General features: G+C 53.4%; 1 protein-coding gene across 1 annotated transcript in view; it reads right to left on the bottom strand.

Annotated features, from left to right (window-relative positions):
* VSX2 (visual system homeobox 2) overlaps nt 1-11,814 on the bottom strand; it is a 24,204-nt gene extending 12,390 nt beyond the window's left edge. The window contains exons 1-3 of the mRNA XM_017880664.1: nt 11,355-11,814; nt 10,003-10,087; nt 5,974-6,097 (exon numbers count right to left, since the gene is read on the bottom strand). Coding sequence (XP_017736153.1) covers nt 5,974-6,097; nt 10,003-10,087; nt 11,355-11,724 — 579 coding nt within the window. The 5' untranslated portion in view covers nt 11,725-11,814. The remainder of the gene's footprint in view (nt 1-5,973; nt 6,098-10,002; nt 10,088-11,354) is intronic.
* Between the last annotated feature and the right edge of the window lie 314 nt (nt 11,815-12,128).

Here is a 12,128-nt window from a genome sequence, read left to right as displayed (position 1 = left end):
CCGTCTCAAAAAAAAAAAAAAAAAAATCTGTCCTGGGGTCCGGCTTGGTGGCTCATGCCTGTAATCTCAGCACTCTGGGAGGCTGAGGAGGGCAGATCACCTGAGGTCAAGAGATTGAGATCATCCTGGCCAACACAGTGAAACCCTGTCTCTACTAAAAATACAAAAATTAGCCAGGCGTGGTGGTGTGCACCTGTAGTCCCCGCTACTCAGGAGACTGGGGCAGGAGAATTGCTGGAACCCAGAAGGCGGACGTTGCAATGAGCCGAGAAAAAAAAAAAAGTCTGCCCTGGTGACTCTAATAACCATCCTGAGATGAGATCCATGCAAACCCTTCCCTACTCAGGCACTCATCTTCTTCTGGAATATGACCCCCTGATACCTTAGGCAGGGGCCACTTTAAAAGAGGCAAAGTCAGGCCGGGTGCGGTGGCTCAAGCCTGTAATCCCAGGACTTTGGGAGGCCGAGATGGGTGGATCACGAGGTCAGGAGATCGAGACCATCCTGGCTAACACAGTGAAACCCCGTCTCTACTAAAAAATACAAAAAAAAAAAAAAACTAGCTGGGTGAGATGGTGGGTGCCTGTAGTCCCAGCTACTCGGGAGGCTGAGGCAGGAGAATGGCGTAAACCTGGGAGGCAGAGCTTGCAGTGAGCCGAGATCACCCCACTGCACTTCAGCCTGGGCGACAGAGCGAGACTCTGTCTCAAAAAAAAAAAAAAAGAAAAAAGAAAAAAGAGGCAAAGTCACACAGTGCTGGGCAAAGAATCTAAACCTCAGCCTTCAACATAAACGAGACTTCTAAGAGAGGTGACATGTAGTCTCTGCTCACTTCGAACATTCATAGCTCCGTAATGTTTGCATTTTATAACAAGCACATCTTAGAAAAAAAAATAGAGTAAACGTGAATATATATGTAGCCTGCCCTTACAATTCTAGTAACAAGTGACCCCACAGAGGAAATTAAGTCAGTCTGGAAACCCACCTGCGCTTTCCCAGGGCTGATAGCTGGCAGGGACTTTCAGAATGCCATATCCTAGCATTAAAAAACAATATTTTTTTGGAAACAGGATTTTGCTCTGTCACCCAGGCTGAGGTGCAGTAGCACGATCACAGCTCACTGTAGCCTTGACCTCCTGGACTCAAGCCATCCTCCTACCTCAGCTTCCCAAGTAGCTGGGACCAGCATGTGTCACCACACCTCCTAATTTGTGTATTTTTTGTGGAGACGAGGTTTCACCATGTTGCCCAGGCTGGTCTGAAACTCCTGGCTTCAAGTGATCCTCCCACCTTAGCTTCCCAAAGTGCTGGGATCACAGGCACCAGCTTTTTATTTATTTATTTAAGACATATAGAAGACCATGTGCCTGAGTCTGACGTGGAGACGTAGAAGCTTTTCTTTCCCCAACACTGCACCATGTTCCTCCACCTCCAGCCCAGAGAGATGTGGAGTGAGGACCTGTTTACCCCCCAAACACACAGGCAGAGGAAATCGCCATGCCTTTCTGCTGGGACTGGTTTGTCATCACCGTTCTTTGCATTAGTACAGTTTGTATAGACAGGCATGCATGTCTATTTCACAGGATCTCATGTCATAGTAGCTGAGTACTGGGTTTGAATCCCAGTCTTAGTTTACCTCTTGGCCCCTCAGTTTCTTCATCTAGAAAAGGGTATAGGAATGACATCTAACTAATTTGTCTGTTAAGGATTAAATGAAATGAGGCAGGCTGGGCACGGTGGTTTACACCTGTAATCCCAGCACTTTGGGAGGCCGAGGTGGGTGGATCTTTTGAGGTCAGGAGTTCGAGATCAGCCTGGCCAACATGGCAAAATCTGTCTCTCTAAAATACAAAATTAGCCAGGCATTGTGGCGGGCCCCTGTAATCCCAGCTATTCAAGAGACTGAGGCAGGAGAATTGCTTGAGCCTGGGAAGCGGAGGTTTCGGTGAGCCAAGATCACACCATTGCACTCCAGACTGGGTGACACAGTGAGACCCTGTATAAAAAAAAAAGAGAGACAGAGAAAAAGAGAAGAAATGAGGCATGGAAAGTACTTAATATCTAGGACGATGGTGAGTACTTAATAAATGCCAGCAATAACACGATTTTTATTAAGTTAGCATTATGGAAAAATATTATTATCTTAAAAATGAGTAATTTCAGACTCAGAGTTTGGCTTGCTGTCAGTGAAACAAAGACTGGAAGTAGGTATGTCTGCCTTTCCATGTCCACACCGCAGGTTCTCATCAGATCTCAGACATGCAGGGGTTTCCTGGGTTAGTCTGGCAGGGGTGTATGCCCCAGCGGTCCATCTGGGCCTGTTAAACTTCACCTGCCCTGCACTTCTATTCCACCAATGGCAGCCCAGGGGCTTGTGGTGGGGGAATCCTCAGGAGACACCTCCCTGGAAGGGATCTCACCTCTTTCTTCTACAGATGGGGAAACTGAGGCTCACAGATGGGAAGTGGCCTAGCCTCTGCCACACTAGATGTCAGAGCTGGAGCTAAAATCCGGGTTCCTGATCTCCAGTTCAATAACCTTTCCATTCCACCTTGATAATTTCTTTCTGCTTTTGTTTGTTTGTTTGTTTGTTTTTGAGACAGAGTCTCACTCTGTCACACAGGCCAGAGTGCAGTGGTGCGATCACGGCTCACTGTAGCCTCTACCTCTTGGGCTCAAGTGGTCCTCCCATCTCAGCCTCTTGAGTAGCTGGGACCACAGGCGTACATCACCACGCTTGGCTACTTTTTAAAATTTTTTTTTGTAGAGATGGGGATTTCACTATGTTGTCCAGGCTGGGCTCAAACTCCTGGATTCAAGGAATTCTTCCACCTCAGCCTCCCAAAAGGCTGGGATTACAGGCATGAGCCCCTGCACCTGGCCAAGAATTTCTTTTTCTTTTCTTCCAAGACAGGGTCTCATTTTTTTTTTTTTTTTTTTTTTGGCTTAGCCTGGTCTCAAACTGCTGGGCTCAAGCAATCCTCCCAACTTGGCTTCCCAAAGTGCTAGCCTGAGCCACTGCGTGGCGGAGAATTTCTAACTCCAGACTTGGAGCCAGTAATAACTTCCCCTTTCCGGCTCATCTCATCTACAGAGTCTTCTGACCCAAAGCTGGGCTGGGAGAGGGCTGGCTCAGGAGTGGCGGCCAACACGTGGAGGGGAAATGATGGGGAGGGAAGGCAAGGTAGAGAAGCAAGCGTTTTGGAGTCTAAAGGGACTCAACTCTGGCCTCTGTCTGTGCCTCAGGTTCCCCATCTGTCAAATGGGAATAATAGCCCCTAGCTCATGGGTGTTCTGAGGACTCTGCTGAATATACATGAACTAGCTCTGTGAGGAAATGAAAGACATGGGTGGGCTGCTAGTAGAGGGAGGGGGAGGACTTGCTTTTCACCCTCTTGAACTCTGTACAGAATTTGTCCATTCAAAATAATTTTGATATATAAGTGAGCTTTGGGCCTTTTTTTTTTTTTTAAGAACAGTGCCTGGTACTCAATAAACATTGATTATCTTTACTGTGATACAGGTCCCCCGCCTGACTTCAAATCACCTCTGCTCCCCGAGCTTCAAGTCAAAGCAAAGACCTCAAACAGAAGAGTCGGGCAGTGCCACTGTGGGCTTTCGATTCAGAGCTAGGTTTGAGTCTTGTGTTTCCCACTTACTAGCTGTGGGGCCTGGGCAAGTGGCTGTGACTTAGTTGCCTCAGTTCTCAGAGGAAATTCATGGTCTTCAGCCCCTGATTGTCGCCAGGATTTAATAAAATCAGATCTGACACCGAGTGAGCTGGGGGCACGTGCCAGGCACTGCCCTGAACACTGCACACATATGGCTTATTGCCTCCACACAAGAGGCAGGTGCCACTGTCACCCCTGTTGTACAGATGAAGACTGAGGGGCTCTGGGAGGTGAAGCCTGGCCAGGAGCCCAGGCAGTCTGGCCCCAGAGTCAGTGACCCTAACCACTGTACCACCCTGCCTGTCCTGTACATGTCGTGAATTCAGGAGAACACCTGGCACATGGAAGCTCCTCTGGAAACGATCACTGTGACTGCTGTTGATGCACACCAAGATCTTTCCCAGGTCACTTTACTGAACTGGGGCAAGACGACTTGACAACTCACAGACAGCTTCTGGGGGTAGCATTCAGGCCTGTGGTGCTCAAAGGCTCTGAGACTCTTCCCTCATTTCTCCGATATCCACATATTGCAGAGCAGGTCCTCACAGTCCCAGGGCGATGAGCTCTCCTCATCCCACACCCCAAGCTCCTTCGTGCTGGTTCTGCTGCCCTCAGATACCACCGTATAGGCAACCCCCAAGCAACTTAACAAAGCCCTGTGAAGTTAAATGTGCCTGTTGGGGCATTTGTAGCAATGCAGTTACAGCTGAGGGAGAGCCTGCCCCCAAATCCTGAGCTCAGCAGGTTTCAAACACCTCATCCGCCCTCCCCTGCCTAATCTACCAAGCAGATTTTAGGACAACTCACTGCAAGAGACAAGCTATTCCTTCATTCTGGTCAATACTGCAAATGTGGGGCTTGCCAACAGTGGGGATTTGTCATTGCTTCTCCCTGCCGCAGCCACCTGGAATGGCCAACTTTATGCTAATGAAGGCCAGGCAGGGGTTACTGCCATGAAGTGTAAGGCTTGACTTACACACGCACGCACGTGCACACACAATTCAGTGTCAATGCCCGGCTTACCTGACTAGAACCCAATTGGGTGGAGGGTAATGGGTCCAGGCCACCACGGATAATGCACCAAACATAATCTGCTTATGAATAATTGAGCTTATTGTTAGTGTCAATGTCTAAAACCATCGGCTGAAATTCCAAATAGATGTCCAGGGGAGAGGAAGGCCTCACAGCCTCATTTCACATTCTCTGGTCCTCCAGTGAGAGAGTACAGAGCAACTCACACACCTTACTCAGCTCCCCCCGCCTCCCAGGCACACATCACACCTGAAGACACAAGGGACCTAGGTGGGAGGAGACGCAGAGCAGAGCAGTTCCGGGAAGTCAGGACCAGCCCCCGGCCCACATGCCCCAGCCTTGGCAGCGAACTAGCTCTGGACCGCTCAGGCGATGGGAGCAGCTTTCACTGAAGGTTGAGCACCAGCTAAGACAACCCCAAATCTTCTGGAAATGTTCCTCCTGCCCCACTCCTTCATAGAGGCCCTGCCCAGACTCCATCCTCTCCCAGAGAAATGATTCCACAGCCCTACTCCTGCCCAGGTAGGGGACTCTGGACTTGCCAAGGTCCTGCTGCTGCTAAGTGGATGCCCCATGCCTACCACATGCCCAGATCAGTGGCTGGTTATGCCACAAAACTGCCCAGGAGAGGAGGAGGGCTTAGTGAGCCACCTGCAGGGCCCTGCCCCAGCTCACATCCTGGGCCAGTCTGGGGAGAAGAAAAGGAGCAGCAGGTCAGGGCAGCAGTTGCTGGGCTGTGAGTGGGAGGAAGGAGCCTTAGGTGGAAGCAGTGGTGGGAAGCAGGAAGAGAAAGGGTAACACTTTCATCATGGGGAGGGGAGCAGAGAGGAGGGAAACAGACTGGGGTCAGGACTAGAAGCCACTTTCCTCTTCACAGCCACCCAGAGGTCTGGAGCCCCCTCTGGCCTTGGAACAGACATTTAGCTGTACCAAGGGGACCTCCGCCTCAACAGAGACCCTGTCCAGGACCGGGGGCCCCTCCAGTACTCCATCTCTCATCCCCACACCTCTGCAGGGTCTGTCTGGCATACTCCCTGGGAAGCCTATAGTCTGGAACAACAGCCAGGCCACAACTGGGTGCCTCTCATCCCCCAACAGCACCCATCTCACATGGCAGGTGGTCAGCTTAAATAGGCTGAGAACATGATCGCAGGCAAGCACATGTCCACAGTGGGACTGGGAGGTGGGGTCATGGGCATCTGGAACCCTGTAGTGGTAGATGTCACCGAGAGAGGGGAGAGTGGAGGGGAGAGGGACTCAGGGCTGTTACCTGTATCCTGTCTTCCGGTAGCTCCGTTTTCATGGCCAGCATCTCCCGGGCATAGACGTCTGGGTAGTGGGCCTCGTTGAATGCCTTCTCCAGCTCCTCTAGCTGGTAGGAGGTAAAGATTGTCCTGAGGGGAGCAAGACCGAACTCTCAGGACACCAGAAACTAAAAGAACCTGTCTCAGAGAGGACAGAACCACCTTCCTCTGTGCTTCCTGGGCAGACTCCAAACCCCCCAGTCTGGCTCAGCACAATAGGACACAAATTCTCTCTCTCTCTGTCTCTCTCTGTCTCTCTGTCTCTCTCTGTCTGTCTCATAGTTTAACCCTCTGGACTCTTCTTATTCAAGGCTGAGGCTCACACTACCCTTCCTGTGTTTGGAGGGTGGACATTATTCCAGCCCTCAATGACATTTCACACTGGGAATCTTTCTGGAGGTGCTCTGGGGGAAAGGCTGTTAAGAAGGACATTCTAGAAAAGCAGAAAGCCCCTCTTCCTCCCAAGCACAGAGAAGAGAGCTTACCAGGTTACTAAATAGCCCAGCTCCACCCAGACCAGCTTCCCGGGCCCCTCTCACCGTCACTAGAGATGAATTTTTAAATGCCTTTCAAAGTTAGAAGATTCACCAGAAGGTCAAATGCAGCCTCAACCTCAGTGTTTATACAGCTGAGAACTGAATCTCCTACTCCCTCAACTCACCCCAGCGCCCCTTCCTCCTTCCCTGCCCTTCCTCGACACTACCCAGACCTGCTAGCTTCCCAGCACTGTCCAGAGCCTTTTCCCGTCCTGTTCTGTGCTGGGAAGGGAAAGACCACCTTCCAATCATCCCATACTTCCAAACTCAGCCACTCACCTGGAGGGGGTTCCATTCGGGCCACCGTGAGAGCCCACAGGCACAGTTGCCCACCCCACAGAGCAGTTCATATTGATCTATTTTGTGTTATAAACTGCTTTAAGAATCTGGTAAAAGCTACATTCTCTCATCCTAGGAAAATGGGCAAATAAATATGCCCCAACCCGTAAAATTTTGCCTCCAACATTAGGGGATTCATAGGTCCCCTTTCTTGAATAAACCACTAAAAACTACTTCCAGACACAAGCTCTTTTCTTTTCAGACCTTAATTTCACCAGGTTTTGGGTGATCTTTATCCTGAAACCTCATTAACAAGCCAACAGGCAATATAGTCCAGCGTTCACAAACAACTGGTAGAAATGGTCCAGCCCTTGCCTGGCCCCCTGGAGTCAGACCCTGGTGCCAGCACAAGGATGTAGAATCCTTCACTGCTGTGCCCTCGCCCTCATCTAACACAACCCAAAAGTGCAAATTTGAACTTCACACACTCCTTGTGCTGGTGTCCACTTTAATAAATCGGGGGATAATTCAGGGAAGAAAGATTGTGCTCCTTACAGAAAATGACTGGTTTGATTCTAAATCGTTTCTCCTATTCTCTGGGGGTGGGGGGCGGTGATGTGAAATGCTTATGCACACACAAAGTTAATTCTTGAAAATTTTCAAGATCTGCTGCTTTTTCGCTTCTGCCATCTGCTGAAGGTCTCATGGACAGAGCACCAAAATAAACAATCAAAAAATGCAAGTCCTTTCCAAAACCAGGGAAACTGAGGCACAAAGGCAGTCAAAGAGGAGAGCTGATTATAGGTCATGTAGAACCATTCAAGTCCCAGTCTCTACTTGGGAGAGTCTCTCTTCAAAAACAAAACAAAAACTCAAATCTCCCAAACTTTCCCGAATTCATGCCTCAGAGCTGACACACTTCCCCCATAATGTGACCCAGCCTGTGTTCCTGGTTTATGCAGAACCCCAGGCCCTTCAGGCTCCTGTTGTGTCCAGTCTGAAGAGGAGCTGAACTTTCCCAGTAGAGTGAAAGAGCAAAATCTGAGAGACTCTCACTGTGGCTACTTTGTCCCCACCCCACCCCCCCAAAACGCTTTGAAGTCTGGTTTGTTTCTGGGAGACAAAAACAAGCCTATCTCTCATCACCAGATTCCAGGGTCTCTTACCCCAAATCCCCAAGTCACAGAAGCTCGAGTAAAATGTATTTTTTCCTAATTAAAAAAAGCACTTGAAATCAGTAGCCATTCTCTTCTCTCCAATAACCTTCTCCCTTCATGCACCAGAAATAGAAACCCCAGGCAGTTAATACCCTGGTGTTGCCGAGTTGCTGTTCTGCCCCTAAGAAAACCCACCAAAGCGCCCAAAGGTGTTCCTGGCCAAGAGAGTGACAGGTGAAAACAGACGGTCAGAGACCTTAAGCACGGACTTTGCGCGACGGGTCACCCAGCTCCAAGTGCCACACCGTGAGATGTCCTGATGTGGAAATCCCGTTCCTGTACCCAGGGTTTGGGGCTGCCTTTTCCAGGGCTCTCCATGCTATGGGAACCCCTCCTACACCTCCTGGCACCAGCACAAGAGCAGTTTTGCAGGTCTCTGATCTGCCCTCCCTGCAAGATCCCTGTCCCCTGCTTGGGGAAGATGACGGGATTACCCACCCTGGCACCAGTGTAAGATAGGTGCATCAAAAGTGTTTTAATGAATATTCGCTGAATGAATTGAATGTAAACAAACAAACAAAAAAAGACCAAAGATCAAGACCAAAAAATGTTTTCTTTTTCCTTTTAAAATAAAGCAATAATAAACAAAAGCAAACAGCTGCCGGAAATAAAGAATAAACCGAGGTCCGGAGAAACCAAGTCGAAGTTCACCTGCATTCAAGCCAAAACCTACTGGGGCCTGAGGGGTCAGGATAGGCCGTTTTAAAAGGTGGCGAGTTGGGAGTTGGGGGGTCAACCGTGAGTTTCCCACGGCCAAGGAAGAACGAAGCATAGAAAAGCGCAGAGAGAGAGGGTGCGAGGGGGTTCAAGTAGGGCTGAGATACAAATCGGCCGGTGACCGGAAAAACGGGGATTGATCGGGGGGGCGGGCGTGGGGGTTGGTTTTTGGGGGGGGGCCCGGGATGAACGGTGCCCCTAGTGGGAGGAAATGTCTCGGGGAAAAGAGGCGCAAGCTCGCGGGCAGCCCCCACCCTGATGGGGACGGGAGTGGGGTGCGAGGAAACAGCTCCGAGGTGAGCGCCGGGGTAGCACCTGAGAGCGGCACCCGCAGAAAGGCAGGCAGATTTTTGGTTCTCCCTCCTTCATTTCCTTGAAAACCACCTTACAAATAATACCCAAGGAACTGGTAGCAGTGTGGCTGGTGCGGAAAGGAATGAGGGCGGGGGTGGGGAGAAGGGTAGGTTACTTTTCAAGATATACCTGTCGGCATCTATTGAGTTTTAACTTTGTGCAGGTAATTTTCATTTAAAGACAAAATAAAAACAAAAACGCAAACAAAAAAACCCTTTCTAGTCTGTACCCCGATGCAGCCTACCCTACTCCAGCTACGGCTGGTGGGACCGTCCAGTCTACATCGCCTCCCACTCCATTTTACAGACGAGGAAACTGAGGCTCACGAAAGGGAAGCGACTCGGTGGGAATCACGAACGAGCAGAAGTCAAAAGAAAATGCTCTGTCAGTGCAGAGATCGCTCCAGCTTTGGAGAACGGTGGGAGCTGAAAGCTTAGGGAGTTGGCAGAGAGGACAGGGACGCCGGGATAGAAATGGGGGCGTCGGGTGAGGCCGAGGGCAAAGAACCGGCTCTGGCGGGAGGTGGGAACTAATCTGCCCGCCGCGGGGTCTGTGTGGCTCTCAGAATATACTGGTGTGGGGATCCGGGAACCGCCACCCCCTCTGTGGCTCAGTTTGGCCTGTGTTGGAGCCTTTCGTTTCTCCTGCACAAGGAGGAGAAAGCCGGAACCCAGCCGCTTTCCCGGCGGCTACTCATCGTGCTCACACAGCTCGGACGCCAAGGCCCCGGACAGATTCCGGCAAACAACGCGTGGTCTGCGCCCTGGCACGGCCTCAGACCTCAGATCCCGGGTCAGCGAAAATAGGGTCCGAGAGACCCGAGCCCGGAACGGTGGACTGCAGCGGGGTGCGCGGGCAGCAGAGGTAACAGAAAGCGCCGCGGGGGCCTCACCTGTGTCGCCGCTTCTTCCTTTTCTTGGTCTGGTTTAAAGCAGATTTGGACATTTTTCGATCGCTGGAGGAAACATCTTCAGAATCTGAAAAGCGGGCGGAGTGACAAGCGGCAGAGTGGGGGACGCGCTCGGCGGTGCCCGAAACTCGCGAGGGCCCCACCCCGGGCCGCCTCCGCGAGCGGCGGGGACCTGCTCTATCTCCCCAGGAAGCCTTCGGGCGCCCCGGTGGCCGCCCCACGCCTGAGCTCAGGTTGGCCTCTCCCGCGCCGGGGCCCGAATCCAGAGGTTTTGAACAGATTTCGTTGTAAGAGAGGAAAAGGCCCCAGCACGCTTGGGACCGGGACAACAGAGAGCGAGGTAGCCTTAGGAGGCCGCAGAGACCCCCGGCAGCGCTCGCGACCCTGCTGCGCCCTGCCCTGCGCGGCCAGCCCCAGTGCCCCGGGCCGGAAAGTTGGCCCCGAGGAGCGAGGAGCGGAGCCGAGGCGTGGGGAGCTGGGCTCCGGGAAGACTGGGGGCTGCCGGGCACCGTCCTTTTCGCAGGGCGGCACAATGACTCCCCACTCCAGGCCCAAGAGCCTGCGAAGCGCCGGTTTTCGTTGCCCTTTCAAGTAAAACAAAATAAAACGCAACGAAAAATCGGGGGAATTGCCAAGCTCAAACAAGAATCGGAGGGTCGAGCAGGCCGCGACGCACCGCCCGGAGAGCAGAGCGGGGAGAAGGCGGAGAGGTCACCCAGGGTCCCCGAACCCGCACGTCTCCGGGCTCCTGTATATAGAGGCGCTTACGTGGGAGCGGATGGCGGCCGCTTTGGCTACCGTGATGGCCGGGTTGTCTCAGCTCGTGGGGGTGAAAAATAAACCCCAATTGACCAACGCGGGGTTTGGGAATGGGGAACGAGAAGGAAACAGACAACTTTGGACACCAGGGATGGGGCCGAAGCCGGAACAGCATTGGGCTCGGGGAGTGCGGATCCTCCACGAGGCCGGGCCCGCAGTGGAGCCGCGGACCTGGGACCTTCCGACCCGGCCGGGGACCCTGCCCCACGGGCTCCGACACCCTAAACCCCGTTTTCAGTGGAGCCCCAACAGAATCTTGTGGCCGAGCCCGGCCCGACGCGGGGACTGGAGAACTGCGCGGCCGCCTGAAACGCTTGGGGCCGAAACCCTGCGGACACCGAAGCATCCTCCCGGGACCCGGCACCAGGTGCATCGGCCCAAGGCCCCGGGTGGCGACCCCGGCCTGGCAGGAACTTTTCCTCCGGGAGGCCTCGTCCAGCAAACGAGAGCCGACGGCGCGGGGTTCCCGGCTGTCGCCCCCCAGTCAAGCAGCAGCGCAACCTCTCCTCACCTACCCGAGCTGGCCGTCTGGCTGGTGTCCAGCGGCCCCGATGCTCTGCCCAGTGGCTGCAAGTGGACGCTCTGCGGGTCGGACAGCACTTCCAGGAAGGTGGGCTGCGCGTAGAAGCCGGGGAGCCCCCCGGGCCCCAGAAGCCCCATGCCGCCCACCCCCGCGGGGCTGAGCACTGAGCGCGCAGCCAGCAAGTGCCCGGGGGCCAGGCCGTCAAGCGCAGCCCGCGGGTGGGAGCTCGGGGGCTCCTTGTTTAAGCCCAGGATCTCCTGGATGCCGAACCCAGTGCACCTGGCCGGGGCGCCCCCCGAGGTACTCTTGGCCACTGTCTCGGACTTCGGCTTACTCAGCGCTTCCCCTGCTTTCCCCGTCATCTCCCGGTTCTTTGGAGGGGCTGAGGCCGCAGGTCTTTAGCTCCCCCCACCCCCCCGCCGAGCTCCCCGCTTCGCGAAGTTGGTCCCAGGTGCCCCTTCCGGTGTCTAATGCTCTGGAGCCCAAGGAGATTCCCCTTTTATCCAACCAGGCGGCAGCCCAAGTGGGGTCAGAGCTGAGCAGCCAATCACCGGGGCCAAGAGCGATTAGGAATTCCAAAAAGCTGGCAGCTCCCGCCGCAGGGAGTGTTGAGGGGCCAGGGTGTTGGGGGTCGAGCACGGGGTGGGTTCTGCAGGATGCCCATGGGCAGGGACCCCAGGGACCGAGGTGAGACAACCAGGTTCAGGTTCAGGTTCATGTTCAGGTTCAGGGCTATTCCGGGAGACAGAGTGGCTTGGGGCTCTGG

The sequence above is a fragment of the Rhinopithecus bieti genome, unplaced genomic scaffold, assembly GCF_001698545.2.
Source record: "Rhinopithecus bieti isolate Rb0 unplaced genomic scaffold, ASM169854v2 scaffold_11380, whole genome shotgun sequence".
NCBI classification, from domain to species: domain Eukaryota; kingdom Metazoa; phylum Chordata; class Mammalia; order Primates; family Cercopithecidae; genus Rhinopithecus; species Rhinopithecus bieti.
The sequence above is the reverse complement of the archived record's forward strand: the minus strand, read 5'-3'. Positions and strand labels throughout refer to the sequence as shown.